This window comes from Leptodactylus fuscus, chromosome 7 (assembly GCF_031893055.1).
Source record: "Leptodactylus fuscus isolate aLepFus1 chromosome 7, aLepFus1.hap2, whole genome shotgun sequence".
Lineage (NCBI taxonomy): Eukaryota > Metazoa > Chordata > Amphibia > Anura > Leptodactylidae > Leptodactylus > Leptodactylus fuscus.
In genome coordinates this window covers 62,010,951-62,033,542 of record NC_134271.1, presented here as the reverse complement: position 1 = coordinate 62,033,542, position 22,592 = coordinate 62,010,951, and the positions used below count along the sequence as shown (strand labels likewise).

The following is a 22,592-nucleotide window of genomic DNA, read 5'->3' as shown; positions in this document are numbered from 1 at the left end:
GCGCTCAAACAGCACTGGGGGGGCGTCCCCAATGCTGCGAGAGAAATTTCCAGCGCCGCCTATATCTTTGTCTGGAACTACCTCTCTCCGTCTCTTCATCCGGCGCTGGGTTCAAACTTCTACACATGCGCAGTCGCCTTGATATTGGGCCTCGGGCACAGCCGACTGCACATGCCCATGGCCATTTTTTTGCTTGGCATGCTATATACATTATTTTTTCTTCCCTACTTGAAATCAGTATTTATTACATGATGCACACTAGAGTCCACTGGGGGTACCTATCTAGAATTTTTTTCATGAGGGGTACTTGGCTTGAAAAGGTTGAGAAACACTGATCTAGCTGATGCTTGTAATCCACAATTCTAAAATCTATTGTAATACTTAACACCAAAAGACTGTTGTGACTTTTTAACCATATGGCACTTGCCAGTACTGACCTACCGACCCCCAGTCCTCTTCACTCCCATGCTGTAGACAAAGTCCGTATTCCACCGGCCATGCTCATAATATTACCGTATTTTTCGGACTATAAGACGCACTTTTTTCCCCCCAAATTTCGGAGGAAAATGAGGGTGCATCTTATAGTCTGAATGTGGGTGGAGGTGTGGGTTTGCAGCATGGCCGCGCTACTGCCACCGCTGGTGTTCTTCAGCGGCAGTAGCGCGGCAATCTGCAGGCCCCGGCAGCTAAGACAGTCCCCGGCATCTGCTGTAATAGACCGGCGGATGCCGGGGAGTGTCTTAGCTGCTGGGGCCTGCAGATTGCCGCGCTACTGCCACCGCTGGTTTTCTTCAGCGGCAGGAGCGTGACAATACTGCAGGCCCCGGCAGCTAAGACACTCCCCGGCATCCGCCGGTCTATTACAGCAGATGCCGGGGACTGTCTTAGCTGCCGGGGCCTGCAGATTGCCGCGCTACTGCCGCTGAAGAACACCAGCGGTGGCAGTAGTGCGGCCATGCTGCAAATCCGCTCCTCCTCCACAGGTCCCGGCAGTCAGTTAGCCCCGGGCCGGTCCCCACCGGCCCCATACCTTTAGTGATGCAGGCCGGCTCCTGCACGGCGAGGCCGCAGGAGCCGACCTGTTCCGATGACAGCCAGGAGCCTAATGAAGGCTCCTAGGCCTGTCATAGATATATATTACTATCGCGGCTGGTCTATGACCCTCCGCGATAGTAATGTATAGAATCTCCCATAGACGGCAATACACTTGTATTGCCGTCTATGGGACTTGCAATCAAATGATTGCAGGTTCAAGCCCCCTAGGCGGGGGATATTAAAATAGTAAAAAAAAAAAAACACTTAAAAAAAATATAATATAAAATAAATAAAAGTTCACCTCCTTTCCCTAGAATACATATAAAAGTATAACATTACTGTGAAACATACACATTAGGTATCCCTGTGTCTGAAAATGCCCGGTCTACTAATATTTTTATGTACAGTGAACGTCACAATCAAAAGTGCTAAACCGCCGGGTTTTTCTCTCTGTTTTGCCTCTGAATTAAATAAAAGGTGATCTAAGCAATAAACATTTCCCAAAATGGTATAACTAAAAAGTACACCTGGCCCCACAAAAAAAACGCCCTATACATCCCCGTACAGCTGCAGGGTCACCTGTCAATGTGGCCTTGCAGCTGTTCCAAAACTACAACTCCCATATATTAAATATTTTACCATTTTTTGCCTGAAAAATTTTTTCCCCTATTTTTCTCCTCTAAAACCTGAGTGCGTCTTATAGTCCGAAAAATACGGTAAATGCTATAGCAGCCAATACCCATTAGATGTAGATTTAGTCTCTAGTACTGGCACCAACCTGGAGAATGGGGGTCCCCCTAGCACCGCCTCTTGCTGACTGTGACTGGAGAGGTAGTAGTAGAGCTCTCTACATATACTTCTATGGAAGTTCCTAGAACAGCCAAGCCTGCCTTGCTCAGTTACTTGAATGGAGAGCGCAGCGCCTACGTGACCACCTCCGCTCTCACAGCAGCCGTGGCCACGCATATGAGGACCACCATTCTAGAGTTAGGAATGGTTTCCAGTATGGAAATGGGACCATTTGTTTAATGCACATCTTTCCAGAATCTCCATGATGTCCCCACAAACATTAGGCTATAAAGAAGCAGGTTCTTATTCTCTATAACTATGGTGACACCTTCTATTATTCAATGACTAAGAGCTTTTGCTACATAACACCATATAACATTCCTGCAGCTGTGTCTAGAAGGAGACTGCAGTGTAAAGTCAGGAAAAACAGCTATTACTGACAGCTACCACCATGACGTCATCACTTGTATACGTCACTCAGCGACTGACATCCTCCCTGTTTTCCTTTCACGTGTGGGTGGAGTCAGGGAGCGGGAAGCGTTCTGCTCCGGAAGTGACGTCAGAGGGAGGCCCCGCCCTGTTGTTATTGTCGTTGCTGTCAGCGCTCGGTAACATGAAGTGGATGTTTAAAGAAGACCACGCACTGGGTGAGAGGACGGGGGTGCGGGGGATGGCGGGAGTGGTCTTGTGTCGGGGATGACGCCATGTCATAGTCTCTATTGTACCGACTGGCAGCCCCGTCCCCCTATGGTGTGTATTGTGTCATATCACGATAGAGGACGATGTCGTGCCCCATCATAGTCCTATACTGGGCTCTTCAGCCGTCATCACTCTCCAGTATAGGCTTCGTTTCACTTTACCTGAAGCTCCCCTCCCCCTACAGCCTTCTTGTATATGCTGTGCTGTCATCCCCTATAGGCCCCATACGTCTCGTTTAAGTATCCTTTCTGTACATGTCCACTTATCTACGTGTCATGCTGTATAGAGACATTTTTCCTTACAATATAGCCTCCATTATGCATTATATACAGAGCAGGGCCTGTATATAATGCCATCCACTACACACCTCACTGTATATTACACCATATAACTATATATCCTGACATCAATAGGATGTCCTCATAGCCCTCCGCTAGACATTGGCCTAGATGTTACTGCCACATCTGCGTCCTGGGAAATAAGCCCCCTTGGGTCATCGTCTTCTGACGATGAGTCAAAATATCTGTTAAAGGGGATGTCCACTATGTAATTGCCACATCCCCCTTCCCAAACTGTACAGGTTCTGTAAACAATTGCTTCATTGGGCCCCCTGTCTGCACTTGTTGGTGTATACCCATAATAGTTTGCAGGGGGCGCTATAGCTGCTGCATAATGTGAGGTCTTATAGCCCATGATTGTTTACCTGCGCCGGATCCTACAGATACACAGGTTACCAGGATTTCCTATAGTTCAGAATAATACATGAATACATCTTAGTTATGCAGAGCTCTGGATGTGTCACTGCAGCTGTGTCACAACTCCATGTACAGGCAGTAATGGTGGTCGGAATGTTGTTGAGCTGTTTCTCCAAAGATGGCTGTCACAGCTTTATTTGTGTCATACATGTCTGATGCAGGAATATCCCTTTTAGAATACTCTATCCTCCATCTAGTGTGTTGTACATGACCCTATTGCTGTCTGATGTCCTGCCCATCTGCCACTATATAATACATTACATCCCCCTATGCTGTATGTTATACATGACATTAGTGCTGCCCATCTCCCTCTATACATTACACCCCACCACTAGCCTCCTTCCTGTCCATTATACATGAACCTTATGCTGTATGATATTATGCACATCCCCATTAGACATTACATATCACCACTATATAATACACTGTATCTCTGTGTATTATACATGACCTTAGTGCCGTATGATGTCTTGTCCATCCCCCTGTATACATTACTTGCTACAACTATGTAATATACTATATCTAACTTCCTATCCATTATACATGAACCTTGTGCTGTATGACGTTTTTCCCATCCCCCCCTGTATGTGAACACTATGTCCTCCATCCTACATAATATAAATCACCTCATTGGGACCTAATATACATAAGGGAAAGGCATCATAAAGCATGCATAATAGACAAGATAGTAGATAGAGCGTATATAGAGGTAGGAAAAATTGATAGTGGGGGATGAGCAGGACCTCATATAGCACTAGACTCCCGTATAATAGACGGAATAGGGGGATATAGTATATACTGTTGGGACTACCTCATCAGTATATAATACTCTGTATCCCCTATCCTGTCTATTATACATGACCCTAGTGTATGAGGTCCTGCCCATCCCCCACCATTATATCCTACCATTGTATAAAACACTATATCCTCCATGCTATTATACATGACCCTAGTACTGTATGATGTCCTGCCCACCTCTCTCTATATTTGCTTTCTTCTCTTATGTAATACATTTCTTGTCCATTACAAATGACCCTCATCGCAGTATTATAGACAGACCACACCCCATTAACATGACCTCATACCACTATATAACCTGTTATACTTGGCCTCTCCATTATGTTATAATAAGTTGCATTGTGTTTCCCCCTTCCATTAGGTTGTAGATACGCATGGTGGGAACATATCAGGATTGTATCCACTCTGCCTATCTCCTGCCTGCTCTTACCCTTAGCCCACCCTTGGGGCACAATGTTCTTTTCCTTAGTCAGTCTGCAGCCACATTGACATGGTATTGGTTTAATACCCCTAAAGGACCTTTAATATGTTGTTGGGTGACAATCTGGGACTACAGCCACAATTAACTGCTAATTTAAGACCAATTAAAGTCCAGAATTTTCCACCGTAAAGCTGTAATGTATCAGGGAGAGATGATGGATGACACAGCAGAAGGAAGTCCTGACAATGAGCACTCAGTATGGCAGGGTTCTTCTACATGTACAATGCATGGACTCCTCTGACAGAAGGCTACAATTTATCCCAATGTGTAGCAATATGGTGGGATGTAATTCTCATGCAGCCCCTCCCCGCTCCTTACAGACCTGCAATCCTAAACCCTGCCCCTCCTTTTTATTTTAGCTTCAAGCTCCACAGTAATTCTTGGTGTCACCGGGGTCTCCACTCTCCCCGCTTATTTGGTTGGATCCCACCTACTCATAGACAAAGCCAGCCAGTCCTGTTTTCCCTGTCCACTCATACATAAAGTCTGGGAGTTCTTGAGTTAGGGCTGGGCAATTCATTGAAATCGTGAGTCAGTGTGAAGTTGTCCTCCTTCATTATTCCATCCATGTCATCCTGTGTCACACAGCCATTGACTGAAGGACATGTCACTAAGGCCGGGTTCACACAGGGTTTTTTGGTCCGGAATTTGACGCATAGGCCGCCTCAGATTCCGGACCAAAAAAAAAAAACAGCTAGCCGTGCCTGGTTGCCGATGCAGTGCGGCATTCTGCTCCAGATTAGGCCCAAATGAATGAGCCTAGTCGGGAGGGAGGTGTCGCGAGACGGATGTCTGCGGCTGAATCAGCCGTGGAATCCACCTGAAGAAAGAGCATGTCGCTTCTTTTTTCCGATGTGAGCCCAACTGGGTCACAGCTGGCCAGCTCTACCTTGAGTCCATCTCCCACCCTCTCCCCGCCCCCTGTCATAGAGAAAGCCTCGGAGTCCTGGAGTCTTATTCTACCACCCAACAAGTACAGGCACCAAAAGATTTACAAAGGCTTCTTCCTAAATGTGTCGGAGGTCCTGGAGCCAGAAATGAAATCTACGTCAGGCAGCGGGGACCGGCTTTTCTTTCTGACACCAGGACACTGGAGTGAGTTTTAATAAATCTGCCAGCTAAGGCGAATTGGGGCTTGAGGTGCCCGTTTCACACTAGAAAGGACTTTATGCCAAATGTGCACCTCAGTATCAATGATGAATGCCCCCAGGGTCGCTACACTGTTTTGCCCTGATATGTGACGGATTTGTTTTTTTTCTTTTTTTTTTTCTTTTTTTGTAATCTCTTCTACAATCCTTCTCTTCCATATATTATTTTTTCAGATTTGATAAGTGCCCTCCTTGTAGATCAGGACAGATTACACTAGGTTCATACTATTGTCAGCCTATGTGTTGTTCTGGTCCATTGGAGGACCAGAACAATGGATAGGTGGACCACAAAAACAGTGGTCGCATACGGAGCCAAGCAGAACCCATGAATTATAATGTGGTCTGTCAGATGTCCGTTTTTTGTTTTGTTTTTTTAACTGAAGCCGCTGGGTGAAAAAGCGGACCTTCCAGAACTTTTTCGTCTGTTGATTTTGGACATACACTGCAACAGACTACAACACAGATGTGAACATAGCCTTACATCGTGTGCACCAGAGTATTCCACTACTCAGAGATCAGCTGGGACCTTAGGAATTCTGTCACATGTCTGTGATATCAAGTCACTGAGTAAGATCAATAAATAAAGGTTGTATTACTCATCCTGAGGTCAGAGGCCAGAAATAAAGACCTCCATACCGAGAAGAGTCTCTACTCTGCGGGGAGGTGGTAACGTTGGTCACATTATGAACCTGGACATAATGACGTGTGTGGAGGCAAGTCTTATGAACATTGTCAGATCTGAGAGTTGTGTACTCAGAGATATGACACATTTGGAGGAAGTGTCCATGTTTGAGCAACCACATTTCTGATTGAACCCTCTGCCCATGTTATATCTCTGGTGAATTATCACCTGATCACAATAGGGGTCTAAAGGATCAGATCCCCACTGATCTACAGGTTATCCCCTAAGGATACTGATATATTTGGCACATTCTTACCCACAAAACCATGCCATAAATGTCTGATAAATGCAGGTCCCACCTCTGGAAATGACAGAAATATAGAACAGTGAACTATGTTGGTTTTTTCCATCACTCTTCACTTTTATGGGAGTTACAGAAACAGTATAGCACAGAGGGCTATGCTGTTTCCATAAAGCTCGACCAACAAGGTCAGTCTTCACTGTTAATATGGTCACAGTGAGGAGGAGCTGGGGGACTGAATCTGGGGGTGTTCATTTACATATGGTGCAGGTCCCAGAGGTGTGACCCACGTCATTCAGACATTCACGACATATCCTGTGGATAACCCCTAAATGTCTTTAGTGGGAAAAAAAACACCTTGTGAAAAATCTCATTGTGATACACAGTGCTCTTGCATCCTTGGCACCCAGTTTCAGGGATCCCTTACAGATTTGAGTCTATTGGGGGATCCATGAAAAGGGGCAAAAATGGGACATAAAGTGCCTTATTAATATGTATTGAATTTGACAACTGTTTGTTTTTTTCTTTCGCCTGTCTGAGAGATCTTTGTGGTGTTATTCTACTATATGTTTATTATTTTTTATGACCTGCCTATTAAAGCATGCTCTGGCGACTCAGATCCCACTTATAATATTTTATGATCTGATTGATGGTCATAAAGGTCTATAAATTGCCATGTGACTGTCATTTTTCCTTCTTGTTACTTTCCATTGTACCTTATGGACATATCCGCATATAGCAGATTTGTTGCAGAAAGGTCTATGATGAAAAGTCATAAATCTGAGTGGGGGTTATTATGGCAGAAGGATTCTTGCAAGTTACCCTCAGAGGATTAGGACTTCTGCAGAACTTTCTGTAATAAACCTGCCATCTGTGAATATACCCTGATCCTCCTCACTAAGTGTCTGTCCTGCATCTTACAAGCTGTTAGGCCACATTCAGGACGAAGGGGGGAAGGTAGCGATGACATACGTCCTTTATTCACTCCTATGGGGGTCCCATCCGTTTCTGATATCACAGAGAAGGAAAGGACCTGCTCTATCGGAACTGAGCACGGGAGCCAATTTTAGATGGCATACTTGGTCATGTTCATGTAGCCTCATGATATGTTCACACAGAGAAATTTGACACGGTTGTCTGTACTGATCCCAGCTTGCCTACAACCCTTAAAGGGAACCTGTCACCAAAACTTACACCTGCAGCAACTTTCGCTACTTCTATAGCTTTCTGCACAGTCTGCCAAGTGGGCATGGTGTCTTGAGAAAAAGACAGGTCTTAAGATACACACAATTTTCAACGCGTTATAAAATATAGATATAAATAAAAATATAAAATTTTCATCGAGTTTTTTGTGTTGTAATTTAAGTCAAGTGGTGTAAAGTTAGCCTTCACAGTCTAAATGTATTCCTGGTTTATGAAACAGCAATAGAAATGTAGACAAATCTGAAAGTGTTTAAGGCTAAGGCCCTACTGTGGGGAAATGCAGCTTTTTTTTGTTGTAGATTTTGTTGCGTTTTTTTTGAGCCAAAAAGAAGTATAAGTACTAAGTATAAGTACAGAAGTATAAGTACTATATATATATATATATATATATATATATATCTATATCCCATTCCTCTTTTATCCATTTTTGGCTTTGGCTCCAAAAAACGCAACAAAATTTGCTACAAAAAAAAAAGCTGAGTTTTCACAACGTAGGGCCTAAGACTGTCTAGTCTGAATTTGTAGACAGTGTTAGTAAATATGCGCCAATGTGTGTGTAGTTCATAAAGAATCTTGTGTGTCCACTTGCTGAACAAGCTATTGTCCCAGTCATCCACATTCCCGCAGTGCTGCTCACCTGTCAGCTCTCTAGTGACCTCACCTGCTTACTATATACAATCCTTTCTGATCCTTGTTTCATTCCTTCTTAGAACACAGGTGCGTGGAGTCGGCAAAAATCCGAGCCAAATATCCAGACCGTGTTCCGGTAAGTTCTCATCTTATAATATTTCTGCTGATGACTTATTCATTATTCAGTGTTCTTACCATTAGGCCTGGGCTGCATAAAGCTATCTTTGTAGTGCTATCCAACAGTCTAGTGGTTTACTGCTAGCTGCCACACCGCACCCATATGTGAACTAGTGGTCAGTGCAGGCACAGGCTGGCAGTACTCTGTGTGCTGTACCTGCAGCTCAGATACATGTACTAACACATTTCTGCTGAGGATTGCAGCTACAAACAATCCCCCCCAATCCCCCTTACCTCTACACACCTTTTGTACAAACAAATTGTCACTAAGGCTGTGTTTACATAGTGTGTTTTTGCTCAATGTGTTTTTGAGGGGAAAAAAAGCAGTGTAGACACACAGCCTTTCACACTAACAAATCTGAGAGTCTATATGAGCACTTTATATCCTGGCCTGTAGCTTATGCCAGGCAGGGACTCGTATCATTACATATTATGCAGCGACATTCTTTCCTGTAGAGATTAAAGGGATTCTACCATTAAAACCTCTTTTTTTTTGTGGATAACACGTCAGAATAGCCTTTAGAAAGGCTATTCATCTCTTACCTTTAGATGTGATCGCTGCCGCACCATTCCTTAGTAATACCGTTTTTTACCGGTATGTAAATTAGTACTCTGGCAGCGATAGGGGCGGGCCCCAGTGCTGAAAATGCGATGGGGGCGTCCCCACTGCTGCTCGAGAACACGATCCTGCGACGCCTCTATCTTCAGCTGGATCCTCCTCTTCTCTGTCGTCTTCCTCCTGCGTCACCTCCGACACCTGTGCAGTTGGCTCTGCCAGTGAGACACTAGTAGAGCCGACTGCGCATGCCGGCCGGCGGCCATTTTTGGGAGGCCGCTCTTGCTCTTGTAGTACAATACAGGAGCGGCCTCCCAAAAATGGCCGCCGTCTTCCTCCTGGAGGTGACGCAGGAGAAAGACGACAGAGAAGGGGAGGATCCAGCTGAAGATAGAGGTGTCGCTGGATCGTGTTCTCAAGCTGCAGTGGGGACACCCCCATCGCATTTTCAGCGCTGGGGCCCGCCCCCCGTCGCTGCCAGAGAACTAATTTGCATACCGGTAAAAAACGGTATTTCTAAGGAACGGCGCAGCGGAGATCACATCTAAAGGTAAGAGACAAATAGCCTTTCTAAAGGCTATTCCAACATCTTATCCACAAAAAAAAGAGGTTTTAATGGTAGAATCCCTTTAAAGGCGGAAACATAACTATATACTAGGAGTCCTTCTCCTGGAATAAGGGACAGGTTGGGAAATAAAGTGTATATTCCCTATACACACACTGTATCGTTTATTCATATTTAGTTAACAGGTTATGTATGTGTGTTGTTTCACTTTTTCTTTTACTATTATGTAGGGGAGTTTTTGGTGAACGTTTGTGTAATAAACTTTATTAACCCATTTTAGTTCCTTTTAGGAGACAACAGGTTCCAAGGTTCTCCCTAGCAGTGCTCTAAGCAATATCAGGGAGAGTCTGTCCCATACACACTGTGTATTGCCAATATGCAAGTGTGTAGATATAAGTGTTGCAGAGGTAGCAGTTATTTCTGGATCCTGGACCCTAAATGGTACAAAGTAGGTAGGACCCCATTATAGATTTTGCAATGGGGCCCTATAGTTTGAAGTTACGCCTCTGCCAGTATGGAACCTGGTACATCTGTACAAAGGGGGGCAGAAATGAAATGACACTTGCACTTTAAAGCTCACCCTACACTTTAGATTTTCTGATGCCAAAATTTTGATTGACCATGAGAAAATGCAAACAGGTTCTCGCTCAACCAGCTTAAGTCTGCCAAAAGATCAGCCATACTCCCAATTTTTGGTCAGACAGGTATTAGGGTTTGACATCATTGGCTGTCTAAAGTGTATAGGCAGCTACTGTTATTACAGTCTGTTGCTGTCATCCGTCATAGGATGACGGCAATAATCACAAAGAACACAAAGTTCCCATTGTCTATAATGTAAAAATAATATATATTTAATGGATGCAGTCTTCAGTCATGTTGGTTTACTTTTGTAACAGAAGAAAAAGTCCTGCATGACAGAAACATTGTTTTTTTTTTTTTTTTACATGGATGTGTTTACAACAAGGTGAATGCAAATAGCCACCAGAGGGGATGTCTGTATCGGTTGTTTAATCTCCTTAGCTCTTATTCTATGACGGATGAGAGCAACAGACATTAAAGAACGTTAGTGTGACCCAACCTAGGAGACTGTATAGTCCTATAGTCTGTCTTAGACAAAGATGAGACAACCAAAGTAAGCTGTTCTGCAAATATTTCCATTCCTCTTGAAATATGAATTCTTGAGCATCTTAGATGTGCTGTTTCTCTGTTATACCTCCTGGAAATATTTGACTAAATTGACAATTAGTCGCTACTATTCCCCTTCTCCTACACACTATAGGAAAAGGAATGGAAAAACCTGCCAGATTAGTCCAGGCAGAATAAAAGTAGAAGAGCTCAACCCAGAGAAATGATACTCTAGCATTGTTGTTTTACGAGAACTAGATCTTATTCTCTGTTGAATCAATGGATCACTTTTTCAGTCTGCATTACATCTGGATTAATGCAGTAATGTGTTATGTTTGTGCTTATATTGTCATATATTCAGCAGTAATGTAGGCGGGAGGCCTCTGTATAGCAGTGCTAATAACTCTCCTGTACTTCCCAGGTCATTGTGGAGAAAGTTTCTGGTTCACAAATAGTAGATATCGACAAGCGGAAATACCTGGTCCCATCTGATATCACCGTGGCTCAGTTTATGTGGATCATCAGAAAACGCATCCAGCTGCCTTCAGAAAAAGCCATCTTCTTGTTCGTAGACAAGACTGTGCCACAGTCCAGGTGAGTCAAATACAAGTCAGTGCTGCATTGGTTCTAGATACAATACTATGTAACACAGATCAGTGAGCGGCTTATCATTATTAAATAATATTATTGATTAGATATACCATCAGTGTCTGATCAGACAGTTCTCAGTGCTGAGGACTTACCAAGCACCATCCTGGATACACTACTATCACTGCAACCCCCATTTTTTGCACTTTCTGCATTGCTATGCATACTTCTTGCAGTGCAGCCTCCTGTCTGCTTCAGATACCATCATATTTTTAATATTTCATTCTGCTTTGACTCTGTATGGTTTTTGACAATCCCAAAATGGTTCAGCACAGTATCCCATGAACCACTATAGCCATTGCCATCTCAGCCTGCTAGAAGGACAATATGATTGTTCTCCAATCTACATTCTTAAAGACTCTAGCACACCATAAATATGAGGCTACACTGTGTGATAGGAACGTGTTGGCAGTACTTACTGTGACAGTCACTTTCTTGCAAGGAGCCTGTGTGAAACACGACAGATAATGTTGCATATAGGAAGTTCTGGTACCTGGACAAAATAGACTCAAGTAAAAGTCAGATTTACACTGTTCTTATGTTGTATTCCCCAATGTGATATAGATGCAGCAAGAGACATTTGGACCTTTAATCATGGGTGACATGCCCCTTTAAAGAGATTTTCTCTATTATCAAAACATTTGACACTGTTCATGGAATGTTAAAACAAACCTGTAAATCCTTTTCTTTTTCTAAATGGGGGGGGGGGGTCACCCCTGTCTGCCTGCCGGGTTCATCTGGACCTCCAGCAACCTGTGGTGACTTTATTTTGCTGATGTCATTGCACAATGTACCCAATGTACAAGCAAGTTGCTTGTATTGATGCAGCTGCCTAAACTATGTAACAGAGAAGGGTTCAGCTACTGCGACCTCTGGCTATCAGCTAATATATGGTTAGAGGAGTTTCATGAGGTCATGAATACTTTCCTGACAAACTGATCATGGTGGTCCCCTGTGGTAGACCTTCCCAATATAAAAGGGCAGTCTCAAAAGGGTGTGGGGCATAGATTGTCTGGAACATGCACAGTAATTGTTAACTTGTCTTTCTTTTCCAGTCTAACCATGGGACAGCTGTACGAGAAAGAAAAAGATGAAGATGGCTTTTTGTACGTGGCGTACAGCGGAGAGAACACTTTTGGCTTTTAAACATATTGACAGCTTGTGAATCTTGTAAATAATGTTGGTGGTTTTAACAAACGCGTACGTCTCCACCATATAGGTTAGATGCATATTAACTGGATGCGTTCTTTTATTTTTCTTTTCACTTACCCGCGTCTTGTCCTTCATCTATGTCTTAGTCTTGTTATTTAATGTAATTTATTTTTTGTGCTTTGTGAAGAACCCACTTTCCTGCAAAAGCCACTGGCAATGGATTGGGAATTAGAAATGAGTTGCCAGTCCCTTTGGCAGGGAAGTGGTTAAGTAATAGTACATATGAAGAGGTGGGGTCCAGTGACCACACCAGTAGCATTCATAATATATATATTTTTGGATTATGTTTAAGACATGATGTAATTTGCTTACGTTAGCTATAAGACACAAACTATTAGTGATTGATATTGTACTCAGTAATTCCCGGTATGTAACATCCACCTCTACAGACTCCTGCAAATAAAACACTTCAGTACATTACTTCTCATGAATGACACAACTTTCTTTAAACAGCCACGGGGGTTTTTGAGGGTTCTTTTTGCCAGTATCCTCTCCGTCACATCACAGGGCAGTCTACATATATTGTTATATTAGCAAATCCATGCTGCACTGGCAGCGACAATACAACATTAAAGTAGGTTCTGATCTCACTGCAAACTACATATAGCTATGCTAAATGTACACCGCAAACAGTGTTTAATGGGGTCTTTATGGGATGTATTAGAGACCTGTGTACAACCAGTAAAACACTAAGTTGTATATGACATTGTGATTACTATTTGTGAAGTCGAGCTTGGCAGTTAATCAAAAAATAACCGAAATGGACTGTTCATCTGGATATCCAGCCTGATTTTGTTCGCATAAGGTATTATGGTTTGGTTATTGCAGTATTCACAAGCTTTTACTTGCAGTTTCATTTGAAAATCCAAAACCAGAATTGCTATTATATTCTGTTACTCACCTCCTCTGGTCTCCAGGCTGCTGAGGCCTGTGAATGGGCTTTAGGAGCCATGTTGTATTGTGACGCAATTATCACAATGTCGCATGACCCATGTGAACTTCATGATGCCTGGACTCAGCAAATCTCAAAGTTTGCCTAAAACACTTTCATAAGTTGTGTGGCTTAAATAATTGCTCTTATTTGTTATCGAGGTAATATACCCAGCAGTTGGACCCCCCACAGATGAGCAAGTTCATTTGTTATAAGCAGAATTGCCCCTATAAAAATTCCAAGTACTGTACAGTACATTGGTTGTGTTCAGTGTGGTCAAGAATAGAGATGAGCGAGTACTATTTAGCCGGCTGCTAAACCCCCTGCGTGCTGGCTGTGTCCATTCATTCCTATGGGTGCATGCTATTCGAAACGGGAGTTTTGAATAGTACTCGCTCATCTCTAGTCAAGAACCACGCAGCACCACTTTACTACTACTTCAAAAACTGCATGTGGCAGCCGAGCATTAAGCGCACTCCTGCCATTTGTGACTACACCCCAAGGCTGGTTTCACACTTGGACAAGCAACTCTGCCCATGTGTGATCCAGACTTACTGACTATACACACTATACCAGGATATACCTGACTCCTAGCATTATAGTTATATATGATGCTAGGAGTCCCTGCCTCCGCAATACACTCACACCACTATTGTGCATGTCATAAAACTTTGCCATGTCCATTTGGTCAGGATTGTCAACTGGGCATTTCAATACAATTTGGTCTTTTTTTTCAGTCATCATTTGTATGACACTGTAAACTTAGCCTAAAGGTTTACATAAGACTTTGTGGAGTTTTTTTCTTAAATTGTGACAAACTACACCTTTTATTTTTCTGTCTGAACCATCCTACACAACACGCCAAAGTTTTCAAGTAATGTCGTCATCATCATACTGATGCACATAAAAGAAACACCAGGGTGCGAGTTGGTGGAGATGACTATGAGTGCTACCTGTTATTATAGGAAGAGGGTAGTTGGTCAGAGAGGCCCAGCTGATTTCAGTAGCTATTTATGTGCACAGCTTGTGTCCATTCTCTATGAACTGCCAGAGATAGCCAAGTACAGTGCTTAGAGGTCCCATAGACACTGAATGATCACTGGTGATCAGTGGGAGCCCCAACAGTCAGACACACATTGAACAACATCCCCTATCCTTAACATTAAGACTTGGGCAAAACTCTTTAATGTAACGTATTATTTATTTATTTTGCTTACTTGTATAGCGCCATCACATTCCATAGCTCTTTACAGACATTGTGAGTCCTATATGGGACAGTGAGTGACAATCTAAATTCCCTATCAGTACAGTTTTGTGAGTGGAAACCAGAGTATCCAGAGAAATGTTTTAGTAATTGCAACATGAAATTTCGAGTAGGTGGGTTTTCTACCATGATAGAAGCTCTGTTACAAACAGGTGGAAAATGAAGAATGACAAATACTTAGGGCTTTCAATAGTGCTGTAGGTGTAAAAAAAAAATAAATAAAAAAAAACACCAGTTCAGATTTTACGCATCAACAAGTTCAGTACGAGCCAGGTTGTCAGCTGAAGTTCAGGTAGTCACGTGGTGTTCGGATCCAGGATGTAAATACCTGTTCTCGGAGCTGCCTCCAGGCTTCCTGATATGACAGAGCAGCTTCTTTATATTCATAGTATGTCTTCAATTCTCTGGGAGAAAGAAAGAAAACATGAACTAATTATGTCAACAATAGAAGAGATATTAACCCTTATGCATTAAAGAGGTTTAGGCAGCCCCATACAATGTCCAGTAGTGGTTCTGGGGAAATGCAGCGCCATTGTATGAGCAGGCTACATGTGCTCCTTGTGCACTACAGCAAATATCTACTCCTTAACAGCTGCTGAGTGTGGGGTCCGGTTGCCAGACCTCCTCCACAAATTAGATATTGATGACCTATCCATTTGGTTATTGACCCACTCTTTGGCCCCAGGGTGGCTTAATAGAAAAAAAAAAAAACACACACAAAACCTTATCTAGCTATGTATTTCTGAGCAGACCACCAATATGAGTTATATATACTATTGCACAAGCGGTGTCATCCAGCTTTCCTGAAATGTAACTCTGCTTAGTCACAAAGTGATACATTCCCTTGTTCCTTATGGCTAGCCCATTTTTTTTTATTTTTTTTTGTATTCAGGACACATGATAGCTGGGGCATCAGCAATGGAGCCCATATATTTGATGTAAATGTAGCCAATATAGACTGCTATACACTCACCGGCCACTTTATTAGGTACACCTGTCCAACTGCTCGTTAACACTTAATTTCTAATCAGCCAATCACATGGCGGCAACTCAGTGCATTTAGGCATGTAGACATGGTCAAGACAATCTCCTGCAGTTCAAACCGAGCATCAGTATGGGGAAGAAAGGTGATTTGAGTGCCTTTGAACGTGGCATGGTTGTTGGTGCCAGAAGGGCTGGTCTGAGTATTTCAGAAACTGCTGATCTACTGAGATTTTCACGCACAACCATCTCTAGGGTTTACAGAGAATGGTCCGAAAAAGAAAAAACATCCAGTGAGCGGCAGTTCTGTGGGCGGAAATGCGTTGTTGATGCCAGAGGTCAGAGGAGAATGGCCAGACTGGTTCGAGCTGATAGAAAGGCAACAGTGACTCAAATAGCCACCCGTTACAACCAAGGTAGCCAGAAGAGCATCTCTGAATGCACAGTACGTCGAACTTTGAGGCAGATGGGCTACAGCAGCAGAAGACCACACCGGGTGCCACTCCTTTCAGCTAAGAACAGGAAACTGAGGCTACAATTTGCACAAGCTCATCGAAATTGGACAATTGAAGATTGGAAAAACGTTGCCTGCTCTGATGAGTCTCGATTTCTGCTGCGACATTCGGATGGTAGGGTCAGAATTTGGCGTCAACAACATGAAAGCATGGATCCATCCTGCCTTGTATCAACGGTTCAGGCTGGTGGTGGTGGTGTCATGGTGTGGGGAATATTTTCTTGGCACTCTTTGGGCCCCTTGGTACCAATTGAGCATCGTTGCAACGCCAAAGCCTACCTGAGTATTGTTGCTGACCATGTCCATCCCTTTATGACCACAATGTACCCAACATCTGATGGCTACTTTCAGCAGGATAATGCGCCATGTCATAAAGCTGGAATCATCTCAGACTGGTTTCTTGAACATGACAATGAGTTCACTGTACTCCAATGGCCTCCACAGTCACCAGATCTCAATCCAATAGAGCATCTTTGGGATGTGGTGGAACGGGAGATTCGCATCATGGATGTGCAGCCGACAAATCTGCGGCAACTGTGTGATGCCATCATGTCAATATGGACCAAAATCTCTGAGGAATGCTTCCAGCACCTTGTTGAATCTATGCCACGAAGAATTGAGGCAGTTCTGAAGGCAAAAGGGGGTCCAACCCGTTACTAGCATGGTGTACCTAATAAAGTGGCCGGTGAGTGTATATCTCATATAGGAAAATCAGAACCTCATACTTGGCATAAGCGAGGGTCTCAACTTGTTGGTTGGTGGGAGTCCAACCGCTATTATCTATCCTGTGAACAGTTAATAACCTTGTTCAACATTAAAAATGTCAAGTTAGTGGGCTTTTGTTCTTTCAATATATATTTCTTAGTAAAAGCCAATACTCCATTTCAGCAGGGTGTGGTGCAGGTCTAAGGACACAATAAACCAGCATTTCCCTCTCATCCTACATATCACCCCTCTCAGCATATACGGCTCTGCCCATACTGGTTAAACAGAGCTCCCAGTGTACAGACAGCTGTCTTATAGCAAAGTATACAACAGGAGAATTCAGAGACAAGGCAAACACTGTGTGCAAGCTGTCTAGAAGCATCAATACTAGATAAGGACTGGCCATCATTAGATATGTACAGAAGATACACACCTCACAGATAAGGCGCACAAGTACAAGTTTACTTTAGGTTACAAACTTAATCTCATTGAAAAGGGGTAGGGTGCCAAGAGGGCTCATTGTCATCTCTGGATGTAAAGTGTTACTGCTATTCATCCAGCTAGTGGCTTTTATAGGGGTCAGAAGAAGCGAGATGTGCTTATGACCTGGCCCACAAGAAATCCAAAAATGCTTTTGTATAGGACAGAAAGAAACTTTCTATGATACTGTGTTTAAGCTGTCAGTAAATGGATGGACTTGCTTCAATGTATCCAGTCTTGGATATTCACAGCAGCGGCTCAAGCCTCTGTCCTGGGACCCTTCGCCCAGTGACAGCGAACGTTTTAGAGACGGACTGCCCAGTTTGCAACTCAAAACCCACTAATTTATCGCAAAGTGCCAACATGGCAATTTAACCTTAATACTGTGTGGATCCACAATTTTGAACAGTTATGGACCCGCAAAATAAGGTTGTGTGAATGGAGCCTTACAGACCTTTCAATAATAAAAAAACAACTTTGTACTGAAAGGTAAAGGTCTCTGCATTTGGTACTTTTGAACAATTAATGTTCCTATTACATTGCACAGAATCTTTTTACAGTGACCGTGCAATATTATTACAACATGTACTAATATCACATCTGCTATAAAACAGATACTGTGAGAGAGAAATAGTGAAGGGGCCCCACATAGTATTATATGCTCTGCAGTGGCCCCCACACAGTAGTATATGCTCCAGAGTGTGCCTCCACACAGTATAATGTACTACTTACCTGCACTCCCACGAAGTGCAGGTAAGTAACATCCTCCTCCTCCTTCACAGTGCAGGCGTTGATAAATTGCATCATTGCGCGTGCGTCAAGGCAGAGGTCACAATCTGCTGTCAGTGTAGGTCGCGGTTCTGCATTTGTGCATACAGCTGAAAACAGCGATCACTCACTAACGGGGAATCCTGTCCCGGATTCCCCTTAAGTGAGCAATTAGGGATCCTGGTTGGGGGCTCTGAGGGCTGCCTCTGGCACACATGCCATAAGTTCACCAACACGGCTCTAGCCCCTTATCTGCATTGATACATTTTAATAGAAGAATACACATTTGTAAGCAGGGCATAGTAAAAAGGAGATATTCAGCCTCTGAAACATACACCCTGAAAAACAAAAAAAAAGCTACTATATGCAGTTGCAGAAAATATGCTGCAAAACAATCCTATGTGTACCTGGCAACAAGCGGTTCATTCATAGAAAGGCCTCTGTGTAATTGTGACACCAGGGCTGGACCCTTCTACAGACATTAGCCAACTTTTCCTGGCATCGCTGCCAGCTCTGACTTCAAGAAAGCGATTTTTACAGCAACGGCCTAGGAGTGGTGGAGACTAATTCTCAGCACTCAAACGACGAGGCAGATCCAAGAAGGCGACTTATTTTCCATTACACTGTATAATCCCCTCTACAAGGAGCAACATGGGTGTCCAGCAACTGCCCTGTGCACCGATCAAGTATCACACGCTGCGAGTATGGGGGTTTTCTAGTTTATACATTTAAAGCTTAACATTGAAGTGGAATTTTTTGATCAATTAATAGCACACATTTCATTCCTCCACCCTCCTGCACTGCTCAATTCTGTCTTTAGTGAAGATTGGCTGCAGCCCAACAAGTCTATAGAGACAGAGCAGAAGAAGAGAAGTCAAGGGAGACACAGACATGCTGCTGCACTCTGGCTTTGTTCACACTGCAATTTTTGAGGCATTTTTCATCATTAAAACCTGCTCAAAAAATCCCATAATATGCCTGCCTTTGTTACTAAATCCAGCTTCAGGGACATAACTAGGAAAGATGGGGCCCCATAGAAATTTTTCACTGGGACTCCCCCAGTATAATGCTTTACTGATCCCTCTACGACATGGTATACAGTTTTCATTATTAGCTCCTATACAGTATACTGTCCACCATAGGTACTCATTTAGTTTTCTATGCAGAGTGACCTTCGCTTGGACTGATGTAGATTATACAGCCTGATCGCAATTGGAAGGAAGGACTTACGATAGAGATCCAAGGGGCAGGCATTGAGATAGTCAAGACCTATAAGTATCTGGGTGTGCTCCTCAATAATAAACTGGACTGGGCTGATCACCTGGAGGCGCTGCACAGAAAGGGAACCTTCACACAGAGTTTACGTATCACATTGAAAGCAATAGGTAAAAAAGCCTCCCAATGATTTCAATGGGGAGCGCGCGTATGCTGGCACCTACTCAAGTCAATGGGAACTGTTTTTTACACCGCTCACTCTGAACGAGTTTACGTTCAGAATGAGCGAGCGTAAACTCTGTGTGAAGGCTCCCAAAGGGTCACAGCAAGCTCTACCTGCTCAGGAGGTTGAGGGCCTTCGGAGTCCAGGGGCCACTTCTTAGGGCCTTTTTCAACTCTGTGGTTGCTTCAGTCATCTTTTTCGGTGTGGCCTGCTGGGGGAGCAATAAATCAAGCAGGGATACAAATAGACTTGACAGGCTGATCAGGAGGGCCAGCTCTGTCCTGGGGAGCCCCCTGGACCCAGTACAGGTGGTGGGTGACAGAAAGATACTGTCCATGGTGACCTCCATGCGGGAGAACAAATCCCACCTTATGTATGAGACCTTGATGGCACTTAGCAGCACTGTAAGTGACCGTCTGCTTCACCCCAAGTGTGAGAAGGAGCGCTATCGCAGGTCCTTCCTTCCAACCGCGACCAGGCTGTATAATCTACATCAGACCAAGCAAAGATCTCTCCGCACAGAGAACTAATAATTATGACCATGAAGTCTTCCTTCTTTCTTCTTCTGTTCCTTAGCTGCTATGGACTCCTAGTATATCTTTTCTTCTCAGCATATGTGTGCCTACGTCTGTATTATATTACTGTGTATTATCCTGTACCTGTATTACTATGCTGCTGTAACATATTGAAATTTCCCCACAGTGGGACTATTAAAGGATTATTTTATCTTATGCCGCTAACTACTGGATTACTCCAGCAGGTAATGGGATAGTTACCTTTCTCTGCCTCTATCCACATCAGCTCTGCTTAGGCCTCCAGGAAGCATTCAGGACTAGAAATGAGCGAACACTGTTTGGATCAGGCGATCCGAACAGCACGCTCCCATAGAAATGAATGGAAGCACCTGTGACGCCGGCCGGCACGCCGGCAAAGTCAGCGTCACAGGTGCTTCCATTCATTTCTATGGGAGCGTGCTGTTCGGATCGGCTGATCCAAACAGTGTTCGCTCATCTCTATTCAGGACGTAATATGCGGCGCACCCTGGAGGTCTACACAGAGGCAGTTGTGGATAGGAGTGAAAATATCCCCTTACTTGGAGTAATACAGAAGATAGCAATCTAAAGTACCTATGGGGGATATTATATTGTTTGGGGGCCTGTAAAAGAAACAGTATACTTTACAGGGGCTAGTAAAGGAAGAAATATATTGTATGGGGCAAGTAAAAATTGGTCACTATTTCACTGACATCATCACCTATTAAACAAAAAATTAAAAATTCACATCTGCCAATATAGCAGTAATTATGCCCCTAGAGTAATTATTAAAAATAAAATAATTGATATTGTCTGATGTCATCTGAGGATCTGGTCTTGACTATTCGGTTTCAGGGGGCATTAAAGCCTTTTTCTGTGGTCCGGTCCTCCCTCTGGTTTTCTTAGGGTCCATTCACACAGAGGAATTTAGTGTGGAATTTCAGTGCTGAAAAAAAAGCCTCCCATTGACTTCAATGGGTTCCTTTTTCTGCTTTATGCTATATTTCTGTATATTAACTTATACTATTGGTTTATAAAGAAAGCAACTGTCACGCTTTAATAACTAATGTACGTTCTAAATTTTTATTACATATGTTGGATGCCAAACTGATATTTTACCTGCACTGAAAAATACATAGTCTAGACTGAATGCAGATGTATTTGGAACAGAAGATTCCTATTCACTGACAGCAAGCAAAAATCCTGAAAATAGCTTATATAAAAGAAATAAAATACAAACTACATCGTTGGGACCAAGAAATCATATACTGTATAGGCAAGATTTTTTCCATGTATAAATGCTATGTGGGTGGAACAGCTACTTAGAAAACAATAAATGCTTTATCATCCGCCCTTATGTGAATCCCAATACGGGGTGACATCACAAACTGCTTAAAAGAATAAAGCCTGTATACCAGGCAAGCGGCCATGCTGTTACACCCTATGAGCAGACCTGCTAATCTGCTGACTGTTACACCCCGTGCAGATCTCTATACGGGCCAGTGTTACCCTTTGTCTATTTGTTGTGCACTTTAGAATGAGAAATTGAGTTTTATCTGTAAAGTACACGACTAGTCCTCTAAGGCTGACCATGCACAACAGATACACTGTATTATGGGTTTGATGACCATCCACTGTATATGAGAACTTCAGATTCTCCGCTGATGGCAGATGTAAGGGAAGAGAAGGATCATCCAGTTGGATCTCAACTTCTCAATCACTCTTTGGATATAAGTTGCCGCCAGAGAAGTCCTCCAGTGGCTTTCTGCCTTCTGCCAGTTCGGTACACAATGCACCGCTGAGCTGGGTGTGCACGTGTATGGGGGTGGTGAGAGAGACCGCTTATTCAGCTGATAGTATATCTCTTATGCCAGCTACAGAATGTTGAGCTTTGGCCAGAAGTCAGCTGTAAAATGTCACATTTTTAGATGTATAATGTATTTACCTGAGTGATTCTGGGATCTGCTCTTGTGACAGATTCTCTAACAGATGAAGAAACGCATGAAATAATTCCACTTTACATATGTGAGACCTGGAGAAAAATTATGAATCAGTAGTCAATACATAGAGCAGGAACTATACAATATCAAGAAAGAAATCAGGTTGACGCACCAGAATATGCCATCCACCACTGGTATTACAGGAGTGTTCTCTATCAAAAACACTTTGATGGCATTGATGGGAGTGCTGTACTCCACTACCTCCCTGTGTCCCATAGAAATGAAAGGAGCAGT

General features: G+C 43.2%; 2 protein-coding genes across 2 annotated transcripts in view; one reads left to right on the top strand and one right to left on the bottom strand.

The window, feature by feature from the left end:
• Positions 1 to 2,336: 2,336 nt before the first annotated feature.
• GABARAPL2 (GABA type A receptor associated protein like 2) lies at positions 2,337 to 13,164 on the top strand. Its single transcript, XM_075282015.1, has 4 exons — positions 2,337 to 2,471; positions 8,542 to 8,597; positions 11,306 to 11,478; positions 12,588 to 13,164. Exons 1-4 carry the CDS (start codon positions 2,438 to 2,440, stop codon positions 12,676 to 12,678), a joined length of 354 nt encoding a protein of 117 aa, XP_075138116.1. The 5' UTR covers positions 2,337 to 2,437; the 3' UTR covers positions 12,679 to 13,164.
• Positions 13,165 to 14,896: 1,732 nt separating this feature from the next.
• The window catches only part of ADAT1 (adenosine deaminase tRNA specific 1), a 28,603-nt gene continuing 20,907 nt past the window's right edge, over positions 14,897 to 22,592 (bottom strand). The window contains exons 9-10 of the mRNA XM_075280612.1: positions 22,304 to 22,390; positions 14,897 to 15,343 (exon numbers count right to left, since the gene is read on the bottom strand). Of these exons, the coding sequence (XP_075136713.1) occupies positions 15,217 to 15,343; positions 22,304 to 22,390 (214 nt within the window). The 3' untranslated portion in view covers positions 14,897 to 15,216. The remainder of the gene's footprint in view (positions 15,344 to 22,303; positions 22,391 to 22,592) is intronic.